At 45.1% G+C, this 18209-nt stretch overlaps 1 protein-coding gene and 1 non-coding gene across 2 annotated transcripts in view; both read right to left on the bottom strand.

Moving 5' to 3' along the window:
• Positions 1 to 18209, bottom strand: part of LOC135822499 (protocadherin Fat 4-like) — a 137762-nt gene that overhangs the window by 43905 nt on the left and 75648 nt on the right. The window contains exons 58-74 of the mRNA XM_065335280.1: positions 17154 to 17351; positions 16592 to 16816; positions 14929 to 15093; positions 14089 to 14169; positions 13044 to 13205; positions 12024 to 12158; positions 11225 to 11551; positions 9775 to 9972; positions 8897 to 9121; positions 8535 to 8699; positions 7548 to 7631; positions 6803 to 6964; positions 6489 to 6623; positions 5736 to 6059; positions 5257 to 5454; positions 1189 to 1413; positions 487 to 651 (exon numbers count right to left, since the gene is read on the bottom strand). Of these exons, the coding sequence (XP_065191352.1) occupies positions 487 to 651; positions 1189 to 1413; positions 5257 to 5454; positions 5736 to 6059; positions 6489 to 6623; positions 6803 to 6964; positions 7548 to 7631; positions 8535 to 8699; positions 8897 to 9121; positions 9775 to 9972; positions 11225 to 11551; positions 12024 to 12158; positions 13044 to 13205; positions 14089 to 14169; positions 14929 to 15093; positions 16592 to 16816; positions 17154 to 17351 (3174 nt within the window). The remainder of the gene's footprint in view (positions 1 to 486; positions 652 to 1188; positions 1414 to 5256; positions 5455 to 5735; positions 6060 to 6488; positions 6624 to 6802; positions 6965 to 7547; positions 7632 to 8534; positions 8700 to 8896; positions 9122 to 9774; positions 9973 to 11224; positions 11552 to 12023; positions 12159 to 13043; positions 13206 to 14088; positions 14170 to 14928; positions 15094 to 16591; positions 16817 to 17153; positions 17352 to 18209) is intronic.
• Trnar-ucg (transfer RNA arginine (anticodon UCG)) lies at positions 5163 to 5235 on the bottom strand. The gene has a single exon. It is a non-coding gene; the product is annotated as a tRNA-Arg (tRNA).

Genomic DNA, 18209 nt, shown 5'->3' with positions numbered 1-18209 from the left:
CGTATGACCTACAGACAGGAGACCACCTCCACAATACGACCACGAAAGGACGAACTGGTGGGGCGCTCTGGCGGTACTTTACGGTAATAATGTCTTGGGAAGAAAGTGGGGAATGAGATAAAATAAGTCATGACGTCAACTCTCAATCCACCTCAGCCAGCTTGTTTCTTCAATTTAGGGTTTTATCGCTTCTAGCAAGTGTCCAGTACTTCCAAGCCTGCGTAGCCTCTTGCTACATGCTATTTCCATCAGTCACCAAGATTGCAAAGTCCCTGAGTGCGACAAAGTTTTTGCTATCTTCTGATATTCCTTTCTAAATCAAAGTTTGTTGGGTAGGTGAAGAATGTTACGCATTGGCATGCTGCGAGTTGATCATTCTAAAAAAAAACATATGGCACAGATGTCAGCAAGCAATCAGGAGCTTGAGCTTGAGAAAACACATACCAAATGGGTCATGCAACGAGGGGTGAATTTGAAATCACATACCAGGTCTGTTGCTTGGATTCTTCCGATGATAGTTCCAGCTTTAGAGTTTTCCTTGACTTGTGGATGATCCACAGGAAAGGACAGTTGGCCATCAGTCGACAGCAAGCTCATAAATACAGGGGGCTCATTGATATCACGGACGCTTATAGAGAATGTCTGGGTGATCTTGTGAAGATAGAATGGAGGTGAACAAGCAGAGGACACAGAAATGACAGCATCTGTACAATCAGCCTTTATCAACATCATCAGACCATGGTCTTGCTCAAAGCCATGCCAATAGCTTGTGTATTCAACGGTCGCATTAGAACATAAACAAGCTCTCATGCGGTAGTTTTCAAGTGGAACCAGAAACATGTGCTCATGAAGAGCATCATCTGGCCATATATCCGACTCAAAATTGTTTTAAGCAAGGCCATAGTGATGACACACGAGTAAAGGTCCAACTAGAGAAGTCCTCACAGACAACACTAGTACATAGCCAGGTAGCTCAACAACACAACAGGAGCAAGGAAATCTGTTTTAAATGTTTTCACCATAATTATACATGTACATGTAGGTCCTCTACAGTATGATTTTGACAAGTTGGGTAGAACACGGGTAGTATCAAAAGCATTCTGAAGAAGACATTTGTGGTCAACATAGTTGGGATAACGCCTTAGCAGTATACTCTTTGTACACATGCAGGATCAAAGCGTAACGTACCGACATTTGTGGGCTTCCATTATCAGTAACTCTGACAGTAATGTTGTGAACTGACTTGGTCTCATAATCTGTGGACTTGGCCTTCACCAACTTTTTACCATCGGAACTAAGTTTGAATTGTCCATTGTCATCAACGAGCAGCTGGATTTGATGAGTTTGTCCTACGTCTTCATCAGAGTAAGCAAACATTCCAACTACTGTACCAACTGGATCATTCTCTTTTACCTGGAGAAAAATAGTATTGGAAAAGTTATTACTCAGATGGTGAGCCAAGGAAAATATTTTAAATAAATGAAAACAAGGAAAACGGTGGGGCACAAGTTATGCGTTAGAGTCCACCAACAAAACCAGGGTTTGAACCAAGTTGGGTTCAAACCCAACCCGCACAAAATGTTGCGCTTTGTATGTGGGCAATGTCAATAGTGGGTGCACATCAGAATCGATCGCCAAATGGTGTGAACGCCGAAATATACCTGTCATCAAGTGCTCCGTGTCTGAGACAAAGTACTTCGGGTTGGCCTTTGCTCACGTAATTCTGCCAATACAACACAAAGCTACTGTTCTGGAACCGGAATTCTGGCCTTCAAACGTCAGAGTTCGAGAATGGCGCTTCAAGGGTGACAGTGTAGCAACTGGTCGAGCTGCAGAGGAGCACTAAATGTTCTGTTTAAATCCTCACGCAGCCCCCTTTCAACCCTTTAACCCTCATGCACCTATCTTTCAGCCACGAAATATTTGCCCCACTGTAAATCCCCTACAGCATGAATTAATTAAAAGTAACCTCAAAATAGGATTCCTAAATGTTTGCCATCTTCTCAATAAAAAGCATGAAATTGAAGATTATATTCTTTCCCATAAAATTGATATAATGATGCTGGCAGAGACTTTCTTAACAACCTCCGTTTCCGATGACATCCTACGCATACAGAATTACACCCTGGTCAGACGCGACAGGCCAACTCATGGCGGAGGCTTAGCAGCATATGTAAGAGATCATCTCCGAGCCCGAATTGTGAAGGCTGACACCCAGGTGGAAATGCTCATGTTAGAGGTCAGTGGGCAGCGTTCCAAGGTTCTCCTTGGTGGCGTGTACCGTCCTCCAGGCACTCCTGTGCAATTCTGGCAAGACTTGACGAATGCACTAGACACTGTCATCTCCACACTTCCCACGTCACCTCTGGTCCTTGTTGGAGACTTCAATGTCGATGTAAGCTCCCGCGACAGCCCCCAGCTAAACAGCTTGCTGCACCTGTGTAATTCTTTCGACATCAAGAACCAAGTGGACAGTCCTACCAGAATTGGACCCCAAGGCAGCCAAACAACCCTGGATCTCGCTCTGGTCGGAGACGATCATGTGAACTCTTGTGTCGTAGTACCTTGTACAATCAGTGACCACTTCGCTCTGGCACTTGATTTGCGACTCACAACGTCCTGCACACCGACCGTGCGACGTGGCCGTAACATTGCAAGAATTGATATGGGTCAATTTGCACACCACCTTCTAAATAGCGATCTAGAGAACTTCTGCTTTGCGCGGACAGAAGATGAAATGTGGGATATGTGGCTGGAGAAACTTGTCGCGGCCTTGAACACTCATGCTCCTATCCGTCTACACCGCCCAAGAGCTCCTACCCGGAAATCCTTCCCCTGGAAGACGCCAGCTCTACATGACCTAGTCCAGCGACGTGACGCGGCCCATCGACGGTGGAAAGCATCACCTGCAGACCCGGCACTACGCAATGTCTTCACTTCTGCCCGAGACGAAGCCAAGCGTATGTCACGACATCTCCGAGCCACCTACTTTAGGGACCTTCTTGCTGCTAGTCAGGCCAACGCACGAAAAACCTGGCAGACCATCAACTACCTCAGCGGTCGTAACAAGTCCTCAGTTCCACCAGCCGTCAGTGTCTCACAGCTCAGTGACCAATTCAGCGGTGTTGTGTCAGACCCAACTAGACCACTACGTCTCTCAGCCCCATTGGGTCCCACGAAGAAGGAATGCCTCGAAGAATTTGCTCCAGCAAGTGTGCAAGAGATCGCTAAGCTGCTCTCCAACATCGACGTGCGCAAAGCTGCAGGCAGCAATCAGGTTCCAGCTGCAATCCTCAAACACTGTTCTCCTGTCCTTGCACCGTCCCTCACCATACTAATCAATGCATCTCTGGCTTCTGGTGTTGTTCCTGCATCTCTGAAGATTGCGGATGTTCGTCCCCTCTTCAAGTCAGGCGACAAAGCTGTCGCTAAGAACTATAGACCAATATCGTTATTACCAATAGTTTCCAAAGTCCTAGAACGGGTAGTCCACACGAGACTCTGTAAGTTCCTCTCCGGAAATTCCTTGTTCCCCGCAAACCAGTTCGCATATCGCCCACTTCACTCCACAGAAGATGCCCTGACATTGGCTGTAGACAGATACTTGGAGGCAGCGGATCAGCAGCGCCATACAGGTCTTGTACTTGTCGATATGAGCAAGGCCTTCAATAAGGTCAAACACCAAATTTTGGTTACAGATCTATTTCAGCTTGGTATTACCTCAACGGCTCTCAGTTGGTTCATGAGCTACCTAACTGACCGCCGTCAGCGAGTCGTCCTGAGCAATGGCCAGTCGTCCGCCCTCTCTCCCTGTGAGTGTGGTGTTCCTCAGGGAAGTGTGCTGGGTCCTCTTTTGTTCTCCATCTACACAATGGAAATAGAACAGATCACAGCTCCAGCCCACTCACAGCTGTTTGCTGATGATATCCTGCTAGACGCCATCAGTCAATCCGTCGAATTCTTGAATTTAACCCTCTCCCGTTCAGTCTCCAACCTGGCCAACTTTCTGGAAGAAAGAGGCTTAATACTAAATCCCTCCAAAACCCACGTTCTAGCCCTTCATGCGTCTCGCAGGCAGCCCTTGTTACTTAACATAGAATGCAATGGAAATCCCCTAGCTCAGACCACAAATGCTCGATATCTAGGTCTACATCTCGACACCCAGCTTCGGTGGGAGACTCAAGTTGCAACTATTACACGGAAGACCTCCCAGAAACTGACGGCGCTGCGAGCCATTCGCTCCTGCTTAACTGAGCAACAAGCCCTGCTATTTTACAGATCGTTAATACTACCGGACATGTTGTATGGATCTAATGCCTTCTTCTCGGTTCTCTCTGCGCACCAACGGCATCAGCTTTCGGTCCTCGACAAGCGATGTATCCGCTGCGTTGCCAACCAGCCATTCCCCTCCCACACAGATCCCATCTACACCCGTCTAGGCCTCATCCCCATCATCCAAAACGCCCACTGTAAACTCCGCCTCCTCATGCTTCGTATCCACACCGCCAGAATTAGTAATCTCCTGTCCAAGCGCCTACGTCGCCAGACTGAAGGCGTCACTCGGATCAACGATCCAAATGCGTATGTTGTCCCTGCCACCAGGCGAGTCTCTGGTGACTGTCGGCCGCTCGTTTCTGCTGTTAAATTATGGAACGCCCTGCCCCAAGAGTTCAAGTCCCTCGCCTGCCATAGATCATTCAAGAGACTTTTAAAGGTTTATTTTTATGGTTAGCCAGCATCTAGGCTTGGACTTGGAGTCGTGACTCAACTGTGACTCAACTGTGCTTTCTTCTTCTTTCTTTTTCTTTTTTTCCCTTTCTCTTTTTTCTTTTTGAGTATTTGCAGTCTGTGTTTTCTGTGTTTTTCTCTCTTTCGTGGAGGCTTGCTTGTTGTATCCTTGGCTCTCGGCCGTTACTTTATCGCCATCATAATATTGGGCACCATTGCCCGTTTGGTCTGCGATACAAAATAAAATTTCAACAACAACAACAACAACATCGGGGTGACGTAGTGCACGAACTATGCTGTTTCAGATCTGATATGCACAGTTGCACACTGTGGTTTATGTATTCTTGATGATACCTCTAGAGGCGGGTCCAGACCACAGAAGCGAGTCTGATGAGTAAGAAAGAGCTTGTGCTTTTCTCCAAAAAACAATTTGACGACCACGATGGGACTCGAACCCACAATCTTCTGATTCGAAGTCAGACGCCTTATCCATTAGGCCACGCGGTCATATCAGTTGACATCACTTACAATGGTATTGTCGATGGTAAGATGCCTTGGCTGATCGTTGATGTTGTTTAGGTGTAAGGTAAGCGGGAAAGTTGAACTGAGTGGTGGTGATCCACTGTCGGTAACATGGACGGTGACACTAAAACTAGGTGAGGATTCAAAGTTCAGTCGACAGTAGGATCCGCCATACTTTAGACAATCTACATTGGATATTGCCACCTGCAGAAATTGGAAATAAAAAATAGCAAAATTTTATGTGAGAATGAGCTGTTGTTCCAGGTTTTCCATAACTAGTCTAATGGGACAAGCTGTTATAATATCCGAATACATGCAAACATTGCAAAGACAAAATCGTGATACCACCACTCAGTCTAGGATTTCAGCAGTAACACTGATCGCCCCTGCCCCCTCCCCCCCCCCCCCCCCTCCCCCTCCCCTCCCCTCACCACTAACTTAATACGCAAAGTGCATCCAAGATATGCAGGCACAATGACACCAACCTTCACAGCATTGCCATCAATCTTGAACCGTCCTTGCGTTGGCCCAAATGTGTAGCTGAATGTCTGCCTGTGCTTATTGGAATTATCAGGGTCAGAAGCTGTAAGATACCCGACAAGAGTATCCAGAGGACAATTTTCATTGATAGCAACATTTGACAATTTCACCGATGTAGGTGCTTCATTTACGTCAATCACATTGATGACAAAGGTCTTCTCATAGCTTAGTGCTGGACTGCCATTGTCTGTTGCACGAACACGGATTGTCCATGATGATGATGCCTCGTAGTCCAGAGCAACAGCTGTGCGGAGTGTGTTGCCCGATATCTACATATTGGTGTAATACATAGAACAGTCGCCGGTGTGTTATTGGTGAAGTGTCCTGCCGAATCCTGATATCACGAACACCATTGTGCAGGAGACTTGTAGTTCTTTATAGCCGAATTTCATTATGACAGAAATGCACTCACACTGTCTGTGGGTTCAAACTGGGACATGCACAACAGTTCGCTATATCACGAAATTCGCTATATCTCAGTTTGCTGTAAGTGGAGTCGACTGTATATTGCTCAAGAGAAGATGAAACGTCACTATTCACTTTTGCCTTGACCAAAATGGCCAAACCAAACAATGTGAGGCAATATTCTAGAAGTGATCATGTGTATTGTGAACCCCTCTTGTTGCAATTGTTCACTGAAGTTCATGACACCTGAACATGATAGAATTTTTTGTTTGGTAACATCATGTGCTTCTCACCTTGAACACTCCGCTCGCTGTGTTTACAAGAGAGTATTGGCAATGCTGGCCAGGATCCACATCTTTACAGGTAAAAGTTCCCACCACAGCATCGACTTGGTTCTCAGCCACACTTTCCTTGGAGATGGAGATATCCTGAAGGTGGAGCATTCGAAACAGAACAGTTTTATTCCAATGCACTCTGGCAGGAAGGGAGGCCTATCCGTTTTAGAACAGCACAAAGCATTGCTCAGAAGGTCACCGTTCTGACTGGTAATGCATGGTCTGAGTATCTGTTATGTTGTTCCCCATTACTAACGCAGCAGAGAACTTACTGTTGGCGGGTCATTCACATCAAGAACTTGCACTGAGAATCGCTTTGCCACAAACTTGCCGTATGGGTCCGTGACTCTCACAACAATGTACTCGACCTGTGACATCTCATAGTCCAGTCTGCCAATCACGGTGATGGCTGCAGTGCACCAACTTCCAGACACCTGGTGAGAACATATGGGTAGAAGAATTGTATCACAACCATTTCATAGAATTACTTGTATTAATTACATTGTAGCACACCATACGTTTGTACATGACGTGTGTGTGGGTTAGAGTTAGGGCTGCATCCCACCAGTCTGTGTGGATTCCCAGGAAGCGTGAGTTTTGAAGTCAGAGGAAAAAGTTGAACGTTCGCTGCTTGGATGACGACTACACCGTAGCTTAGTGGTAGAGCATTGCTGGCCATAAGCAAGGGTTTCTGGTTCGAGCCCTGGTGGTGACAATCAATTTGTTCTCCAGACTTTTCCCGTTTTGAACTCCCTCAACTTGATGAATATCTTAATACACCGTACTTGAATTAAAATTGACCATCACACATTGCATCTTGGTGACGAAGAAAAATTGTTCGCTATAAAAGGTCAATTGTGTATGGGCTCAAACAGGAGCATGGACAACGGTTCGCTATAATATCATTATCACGAAATTCGTTTTATGCGATTTCGTTATAGGTAGAGTCGACTGTAATGTGCAAAGCTGTGAAAAGTCTACTATGGAACAAACAGATTGCGACAGGTTAAGGCTTACAAAAGTGCAAGTAGCCACTGGTGCAATGGAGAACTTTCCCTGCGCATTGTCATCCAATGTGAACTTCAGTGTTTGGTTGGAATCCTGCAGAGGATATAACAGAGGCAATAGATAGTCAAATATTAGGAAAAACTCTCAACTTGTGTCCTATAGGTTATGTAATTTAACCAATGTTTCACTACTCCAAATATTATTCGAAGAAGGATAATATTTCTAATTCGCGCAAGACTCCGTTAGACTCAGTTTTCCCTATCCGTGGGAACACCAGCACCCTCAACATCAAAGCACAGATGTAGCTCCTAAAGCGGTGGCAGGTGAGAGAATCAGACCCACCACTAAAGTGGTCAAAGACCGAAATTCAAATCCAATGTACACTGTACCCATGTTTCACTCGTGACAGTACACAAGTTCCCAACTAACTGGTGTCGCCACACGGCTGTACCCTCTGTTTCTCACCCATGGTCGTGGACCATCCAAACCTCTTGCCTAATGAAAGAAAGGACACAGTTTACTATCATGCGTTACCGTCCACCAATTTGTACAGTCAGAACGTGTGACATTCGGCACAGTCCTAACTGAATTTTCAGACACTCAACGACTAGCATAGTCCTCACTGCTTAGCAAGTCATACTAGCTCTTTGGCCTGATAATAGGTATCTGTTGGTTAGAAGTCCAATGTCAGGTCATTGAATACCAGTTTTATCAGTCAGCAATGTGCCCAATGTCGCACAACCTGACCCTGCAGTATCTCGGCAATAAATTGCTGGGCAGCAATGAATAATGAGTAAAGTTCGGTTCTTTCCCAAATATAATTACTGGCTCCATGTCTCAGTCCATAATTCGATTATTTTACAGTTTTCTGGGTTGAACAACATAATTTTCAACCTGAGCTCTATGTCACTCTCCACTTAGCTAGTTCAGAACTGAAATATTAAACACATCCGAAAACAAAAAAATGAAAAATCACACTGGTCGATGGTTACTGACCGGGTCTGATGCATAGATTGTGCCAACAACACTGCCATATTTGGGATGCTCATTCACACTAGCGTGATCATCTGCAAACACTTGTTGTCCGTTAGTATCCTTGAAGACGGGAAGCAGTGGTACTTCATTCTTGTCTGTTACACTGATGTAGAAATCACGCTGAATCTACAAGTACAAGCAGGAAAACAGTGTACTCACAGAAATCAATAATAATAATAAATTAGACAACAAAGAACTCGGTTACAACGTTAGAGACATGGTTTTCAGGAATACAGACACGGGCAACGGGTAATTGTTTTAACTATTTCCTGAAAGGTTCAGTGAAAGGCAGCTAATCCTAGAAACCCACAGAAGAGACTTACAGACATAGCAGGGTTTCCACTGTCTGTGACCTTCACAGTGACTTTGTGTACAGTCTTGGTTTCATAATCTGTAGACTTGGCCTTCACCAACTTTGTACCGTCTGCACTCAGTTTGAATTGACCATTATCATCATCAAGCAGCTGCACTTGGTGAGTTTGTCCTTTGTCTTCATCAGTATATGCGAATGCTCCAACCACTGTTCCAGCTGGATCATTCTCTTGCACCTGAACAGTGATAAAAATTAATACAGCAACAAAACAAACTTCAAGGCATAAGTGGATAAAACCGTTTTTTAGATTGTGCCACAGGATCCTAAAACACATTCTACCATTGGTGTTGCTTCTTGGAAACTCCACATGGCTTTGGAAGGAGAGACAGAAGCAGCAAATTCAAATCCAATCCATACACCCTTTGTACATTAACTTTAAAAAAATTCAACGCGTGGGCCATGAACCACTGATTGCCTCCAAAAGGCACAAAGGAATGACGTAGTGGGCATTCTGGCGACATCCCCGATTAACACCAGATTCACCAATTGGGGGGGGGGGGGGGGAGAGCATGTACTATGGCATGCATGGCTGAACCCACTCAACTGTTCTCACGCTCCGTGATCAGGAAAATTATGATTACGTACGTACATGCCATTTGCAGTAAGATGAAATTCTTCCTACATCAATGTATATCCTCACAATAACAGGGCCAGAAGGGATCAAGCCCAGCGCAGGAGGGGCATTGGAAATCAATAAAAAGTAAGGAAAAAGTAAATAATCGTGTCCGTTCCGGAAGGAAACTCACGACGGCCGCTAACACCCGGTAAACCCCAGCGGAAATCAATCAATTAATTGGAAATCAATGGATGGTACTAAGATCAACTTACGATTGTATTACTGATAGTCAGTTGTCTTGGCTGGTCGTTGATGTTGTTTAGTTGGATGGTGAGCGGAAATGTTGCAGTCTCCGCGGGTGATCCACTATCAGTGACTTGAACTGTGACATTGACAGTAGGTGAGGATTCATAATTCAGGCGACAGTAGGACCCACCATTCTTCAGACAATCTACATTGGGTATTGCCACCTGGACAAGAAGCCAGCATACATGTACTTGTTGACTCTGGTATTTGCTGGAGTATAATGCACACCCCCTCTTTTGAGCAAAGTTTTGGCAATTCAAGGCTTAGATAAAATTTACGCACAGAATCCATTCTGGCTTGTGTAGATCAAGAAATGACTGTAGCAGAGGTATCTTATTTCTGGGTGTGGTGTGATTGAGTGATTGGTGTGATCCTTTCCTCTTCTTCCTCTATTTTTATTATTAGAATCTACTCTTGGGAGGGAGTTATGTTGCAGTACGTTATTTTGTGTACATTGTGTGTACGTGGTGTTGGTGCATGCGTGTGTTGCTGTGGTTTGAAAAGCAGTCTTCGTCTTGAGTTGGTCGTGTCTAGTTGTGTTTTCGTCATCTTGTCACAAATAAAGTCTGCTAAATGGACGGTTATCGTCGTCCCTTGTATAAGTGTGGAGATGGCACGGGACTGGGAGCAGGTGAATAAAGCAGAGTTACAGCACCTTAACCCTTTGCGTACGGACTGTACAACTTTCGATCCCCTGGGATCGAAACTTTTCAAAATGTCAATCGATCGTAACTCGGTCATTTCTGGGTTATTTCCAAAAACTTAAATATGTAGGTCAAAGAGAAAACTCCAAGCTGTTCATTGAAACAATCGCTGAAGTACTCCGATGTGCGGTTCCAGAGTTACGAAGCTCGAAAGGCGCATCGCGGCAAATGTCACTCAATAGCCACGTGCGCAGATTTGAATGAGGGATTTCCCCATCATTCTGGGCATGCAGTGACGTAGAAACACGTTCAAAATGGCACATGTACTCGAGTCCGTACTTGTGGCAGTTTGTGAATTTTTAGTTGTTACGAGCAAGGAGAGCGATATGACTGATACAAGACAACTTCTGTCGGGATATTGGCGTTGCAACTAAGACGCTGGGCTGTAGCGCTGGCGTTTTGACCTTCATGTTGGCAAGTGTGGGCTCAATGTGTTCCTCTTGCAACGAGCTTTCCAGGAAGGCCAAGATCAAAATAATCGTCCAAAGGAGACCAAAGTTATGACCCGGACAATTATGGAATTTGAGTTTAGTCGAGATCAAATTCAGTCTGCATACATTTTTTCCGTACATAAAGGGTTAAACCACTCCAAGGTACTCGTCTGCAACTTTGATGCAAAAAGAACTTTACAAGTATCCACACAACTATGATAACTGAACTCCACAATGTCAAACATGCTTCTACGGATCTCCTCCAAGAACTAGTTGTTTACCTTCACTTGGTTTCCTTCAATCTTGAAAATCCCTTGTGCAGAGTCAATCAGTTTGTAGCTGAATGTCTGCCATAGCTTGTTGGCATTATCTGGGTCAGAGGTTGTAATCGTTCCAACGACAGTATCCACTTTGGGGTTTTCATTGATTAGATAATTTGACAATTGTACTCTTGTAGGTGTTTCATTCACATCGATAACTGTGATAACAAAATTCTTCTCATAGCTTAGTGCTGGACTGCCACTGTCTGTCACACGAACACGAATTGTCAATGATGCTGATGCCTCATAGTCCAGAGCACCAGTTGTTCTGAGCTCATTACCAGAGATCTAAGACAATGTGAAACGAACGCAGTCAAACCAAATATCGTCAGCACAATCACATGTGAACATGGGGAGAAAGATAAATAATTGTATTAACCCTGTGTCCCAAACCGGCACTCGAGCGATCAACACACTAAAAGCAAGTCAGCTCATTGTGTGCAAGCAGTCTCTACTGACCAGTTTCGAATGTGTGCAAATCTGTGTCTGTGGTTCATAATAAAACTCTGTCTGGCAATGTCAGCATTTAGTTTTAGTTTTCCTGACAATTTGGTAGCAGTGGTGAGGCCTCTTGCAGCTTCAATCATAGGAAGTGGTTTCAGAGCAGACCCGCTCTTCCCCATTCACTCTTCAACAGTATCAAACTACATTATCAATCGATTTTTGACAATTTGACAATTAAGAATCCAATTTTGGAGATTCCACCCAATTCACCTGTACTTTCATATGTGAGAAACAAAGACATTCAAAATCGCCTTACCATAAACTTTCCACCGGCATTGTTGACTAGCGTGTAGGTGTAAGTTTGACCAAGATCAGGATCCTTAGCTGTTAGAACTCCAACAAGACTCTTTGCTTTCTTCTCTTCTATATCATCGTTTGACAACACAATATCCTGCACAGTACAAACAGTAGACATGTAATGCCATAAACGAGAAAATATGAGCTGATGGCGTACATCAAGGTGTACTTCAATACAGAGGAGGGGATCTTCGTGCAAGACTACAACCTTGTGTGGCAGTGGTTTTCCTACAGCCCTGTTGTGGTCTAAACAGAACATCACAAGCTGCCCATGGCCTTATGTGGTGCTGTTCACACTTTGTCTGGCTACAATTCAGCACTACAACAAACTAAGAGAGCATCTCAGAAGTTCGCACTTTTTTTGTAAACAGAACGCATTTCGAATAGACTTTACCCCCCCCCCCCTACCTCCCCCCACTATTGAAAGTATTATCGCACATTTTCAGTGTGGATGTACTACTGTACATGTCCATGCCCATGCATGCCATGGTATGCACGCGCACATGTCATGTACATGTACCTGAATGTGTTGCTAGTGTTGAAGTGATTGGCGCACAGTAGCACCGCATCTACTGAGTCCAAGTCACAATCAATGATGTGTACACGCACATAAACAGAGTTCCTCCGCAACGACCGTGTACTGTGGAAGCTGGCGAGGTACACGGTTTGACGATGCTGGTGTGACATTTGACACCTCAGAGTAGCCTGCATGATTGTTTACATGCAGTGCAGGGTTAGCTGACCTGCATGATTGTTTACATGCAGTGCAGGGTTAGCTGACCTGCAGACACAGGTAGATCTACACCTAAAGACACCCTGCTGAAGTGATCTAGCACATGCAGAGCACAGATCCAGAAAATGTGTGAACTGTTATTTTCTATTCCAAAAGGGCGCTACCCCCCACCCCCCTTCCCCGTTTCGAAATGCGTTATGTTTAGAAAAAAATGCGAACTTATGAGATGCTCTCTAAGTGTCTCACCGTAGGAGGGTCATTGACATCCAATATCTTGACGGTGAATTTCCTGACTTTGAACAATCCACCCGGATCCGTCAACCGAACTACAACTTGATGTTGATACGAGTCTTCATGATCCAAACTGCCTGATACAGTCACCAGGGCTGTGCACGTGCTTGATGATGTCTGCAAAGAGATATTCAACAGCATACAGAGAAATATATTGAACAGCCAACTCAGTAATAATTTGACCGTAAAAAGTTAATTTTTGTGCCAGGGAACTCATCATGGGAGCTTACATTGGAATAAGCAAGCGGAAAACGCAGCACCCGAAGGTGGGGTGAGGGGATTAGTTTCACAACCACCTGACACTAGTGTTGAAAGCCTCATTAGCCATATTCATGTACCCCTTGGTGCCTCGCCACATCTCTCCCGGCTGACTGTGGAAAGCAGCACGGTTGGAAACTTGAACCAGATACAGCTCGCTTTTTAATCATGGTCTCAAACAAACCCAATGTGCGCAACTAGACAGTTAAAGCATGGCTGGCCAACAGCAAGGGTCTGGTTCGGCTCTTTCTTATAACTGTCTCTATTATCTTTGCATGTTTTCCTACTTGCAACTGACTACGTACATGTATGGATGTGGGTCAAGCAATATTGTGGGAGACCATAATAACTGCCCATCATGCTTCTCAAATGTCAGAGCACTTCAACGAAGATATGACTTAACCAGATTGTCATATCTCAAAGTGCGAGGACTCCACTGTAGCCTTCCACAGCATCTTCATGACACTCTCTAAACGGTCTCTAGGCTACACAAATCAATAAAAGGAAAATCGAGATAAGGCCCATCTTCAGGCCTTTTCCGAAAATTCGAATAAGTATCTCTTTTTTCTTCTATTGATTGGTGTAGCCCAGAGACCGTTTAGAGAGTGTTGTGAAGATGTACAGGTTGTCATACGAAAAGAAAATGTGCAACCATTTCCTAAGGAATGGAACACACCCTGCAGCCAACAACAGAGCAAACAAACCATGGCAAATGGCACTGCTAGGGTATATCATTGCTTACAAATGTACATGATGTTGAAGAAACAGCAAAGCGATTGCCAGCATTGTTATCCAGGGAGATGGTGAGCTTCTGGTTGGCATCCTGCAAATAGAACCATTGACAGCATCAAACAAGGAGATCGAACACTAAGTTTTTTAATTAATTTTTATTATTTCGTCTGCCAAGCAAGTATCGAGGACACTTGGTCAGCCCACACATTCGCTTATGCTGGACATAGGTAGTACAAAACAGAACAGAAGAAAGGGACAGCTCAGAGAACAAAGGGACAGCTCAGAGAACAAAGCGACAGCTCAGGCTAAGTTTACAAGGAAATTTATACACCCCTCATAGAAGGAAGGTCGTATTTTTCTTCTACCTGATATCCTGAGGTCACTCTGTAATCCCACCGGCAACTACTGAAGTACAGTTATGGCCAAAGAGATCCGACCCTCAAGTCAAAAGTAGCGCCGTGTTTCCAATTCAATTGCATCCTTCATGTTCACAAAAACTGACCCGAGGGCCGCAGGGGCCGCAGGAGCCTTGGCGCTGCTTTCGGCACGTGGTTTGGATTTCTTTGGCCACAACTGTACATGTTAAGTAACATTCTACTAATGTTTTGCAGGGATGTCAAGGACAAAACTGTAAACTTAGGTAAAGAGAAGAAGAAGGCGAATCCAACGGGCACTACAAGTCTTTCCCCTTCCAAGGATTATAATTATGTACATGTGCCGAATTGCTGTGGATGGAATGTGCATCCCTGGACCAAGCGGAATGTCACATCAGGACAGTTTCCGCTGGACCAAGTGCGTTCGGTTAAGACGGGTTCACTATTTGTCTACTGACTTAATGATGAATACTTACCAAATCTGTACCTTCAATAGTACCAACAACAGTTCCGGGTTTGGTGTTTTCCGGGAGTTCTGGATTATCCACAGGAAATGACGACGGACCATTTTTCGATGAGAAGCTTATAGAGTATGGTTGATCATTCGTATCAGTGACACTAATGGAGAAATTCTTCACGATCTGAAAGAAAGTGTCAGGAAAAGCACAAAGAAACATAAGCTTTCCTCAGTTTGTTTTCCATGTACACTGCTCCCCATATAATTGCACCATTCATTTTAGGGAGACAAACATGCGGCAAGTTCGGGGAGGGGTGGCATTTGAATTGTCACTTAATTACATTTCGTAATGTGCTTATTGACAATTCAAACAATTTCACCTTTCCTGTAGGCGCATCTCACCCTGGCCCTTGACCTGGCCCTTGGCTCCCCAGAAAACTAAAGCATATGTGTGGCTTTAAACTACAGCCTCCGTAAGTTCTACGTGGGATGGATTGGTTAACTACAGCTTTCCGCATGCGGCTACACAATAATATATGCTATAAAGTTGTTAAACAATTCCCTCAGTTAAGTGAGATTCAAGTCGGCAGGAAAAGCGCGAGCTCCCACGTAGGGAGTGACACACAACTCCCTGTGTATAGCCGAAGTCGCACCAACCTATTCTTCACATTGCAATTCCCTTTTGCCGCCTTTACGGAGTTCACAGACCAAGCCAAGTCATCCACAAGCAACATATACAGCAATCATCATGGGAACAATGGATACGGAAACCTTTCAGCTGGGATTTTTCAAAGAAAGATACAGTCGTCCCTCCCTAATCCTCCACCTTTTGCAACGGCATTTTCTCCTGGATAAACAAGAGTGCTGGATTATCAAATCCTGCCCTCCAACCCGGCCCACCTGTTAACATACATGTCTGTGTCGTACGTCGAAACGTAGGGAGTTTCTGTGTCAATCCAAGTACTGTGTGGAATGCATGTCTTTTATATACACTTCCCGGGAATATCCTATGCACTAGCGTAGCAGGGGCGTAGCACCCGCTACGACTGGTACGACCATGGCCGTACCACTTTTCGAAAAGTGTGGTCCGTCCGGAACGTGCAAAACCGTAATAAAAAATTTCAGGATCTATCGATGCATATGCGCGCCGGACTTTGACCTTTCTCTAGACTCGTACTCGTAGATCTGCCATGCATCTGCAGTCGTACTGAGTACTGTACTCGACTCGACTGCACACTGCACAGTCCCAGAACGCAGGATTTTGTGTCTTTTTTTACAAAATTTTCACGGGGGAGGTCCCCTGGACCCCCTTCAAAACGGCCTTCGGACGCGCGAACCTTCGGTCGTACCACTGCCACAACCCCTCCTACGCCCCTGCACAGGATATTCCCAAGTGTACGTTACATGTGTTGTGTATGTTGCAATACTCCCTGACGGTATGCAATGCACAACTGCTGGATTAGAAAATCGAATTATGTACAGCTTGAGTGATTTGTTGCAGAAAAACGCTGCTGGAGGCGGAATTCAAGTGTCGGATTAAAGCGTAGAAAATGAGCTGAAAAAATTCGTTTTGCCAGAAAGTGTGCTGGTTTGCAAGGGTGCTGGATAAACAAGTGCCAGATTAGAGAGGGACGACTGTAGTACTTCTTATCCTAGAACCCAGTCAGTCAGTGAAGACTTACAGACATAGCAGGGTTTCCACTGTCTGTGACCTTCACAGTGACTTTGTGTACAGTCTTGGTTTCATAATCTGTAGACTTGGCCTTCAGCAACTTTGTACCATCAGGACTGAGTTTGAATTGACCATTATCATCATCAACCAGCTGCACTTGATGAGTTTGTCCTTTGTCTTCATCAGTATAAGCGAATACTCCAACCACTGTTCCAGCTGGATCATTCTCTTGCACCTATCACATACAACATGTCAAGAATGAACATATAGCACAAAAAAAGAAAAACAATTCACGGCTCGCGTCAGACTCGGCTGAAGGCTGAGTTTTCCGCATCCATAGGAACGCCACCACCCTTCAAGGATCAAGGCGCAGATGCAGCTCCTAAAGCGGTGGGAGGTGAGGAGATCAGACCCAACAAAGTGGTTAAAGATCGAGAATCCCATTCACTGCATCCAGAAATAGCAAGCCAAAATCAATTTGATGGTGAAATGTCCTACACCATAGGGTTCTTTCCGAAAAGATCCAAGGTATTTTTTTAATGTTTTGAACCAGCAGGTCTACCAACACTCACAATGCTATTGCTGATAGTGAGTTGCCTTGGTTTGTCATTGATGTCCTTCAGTTGTATAGTAAGTTTGAAGACTGCACTCAGTGATGGTGATCCACTGTCAGTGACCCGCAACGTCACAATCACATTGGGTGATGATTCAAAGTTAAATTGGCAGTACAGTCCGCCATACCTGAGACAATCAGCATTCGACATGTCCACCTACACAACAAAATTACAAAAATCAGTACATCACTAGATTGAGCCTGAATTTAAAATGCCACTGATAGGCACACAAAGTGATGGTAACGCAGTGCAGAAATGGAACTACCGTAAAGTACCGTTGATCCGCCCCCCACGCCATGTCGCTCCCCCCCCCCCCCCCCCCACGCCATGTCGCTTCCCAGCTGGGTTTTCGGCAGGGGGCAGGAATTTGATCAAGGCTGTCGAGTGCAGTACGATTTACTACAACGTAGAAGTTCAGACTCGTTGTGCTGGATTGTGCACATTTCCATCCTGGATTGGCAAGTATTGTGTACAGCAGTGCATGCGTCGGTTCAACATCGTATTTTCGTTGTATACGCCGATGTCGCTTCACAGGTAGAAAATCGAGAGGGGGCGGGAATTAGAGAGGGGGCGGGAATTAGAGAGGGGCGGGAATTAGAGAGGGGGCGGGAATTAGAGAGGGGGCGGGAATTAGAGAGGGGGCGGGAATTAGAGAGGGGGCGGAAATTAGAGAGGGGCAGGAATTAGAGAGAGGGCGGGAATTAGAGAGGGGGCGGGAATTAGAGAGGGGGCGGGAATTAGAGAGGGGGCGGGAATTAGAGAGGGGGCGGGAATTAGAGAGGGGGCGGGAATTAGAGAGGGGGCGGGAATTAGAGAGGGGGCGGGAATTAGAGAGGGGGCGGATCAACGGTACTTTACGGTAGTTACGCCAGACAGGTGATTATCAGACAACAATGTGTGATTTAACATAACAGGCTAACAATGCACATTCACACCATTACACTCCTTACACCCGTGATACATGTACCTGTATCTATTTACATGCCTACTCTGTTTCATATGCTCTTCTCACGT

This window comes from Sycon ciliatum, chromosome 8, assembly GCF_964019385.1.
Source record: "Sycon ciliatum chromosome 8, ocSycCili1.1, whole genome shotgun sequence".
Classification (NCBI taxonomy): domain Eukaryota; kingdom Metazoa; phylum Porifera; class Calcarea; order Leucosolenida; family Sycettidae; genus Sycon; species Sycon ciliatum.
The sequence above is the reverse complement of the archived record's forward strand: the minus strand, read 5'-3'. Positions and strand labels throughout refer to the sequence as shown.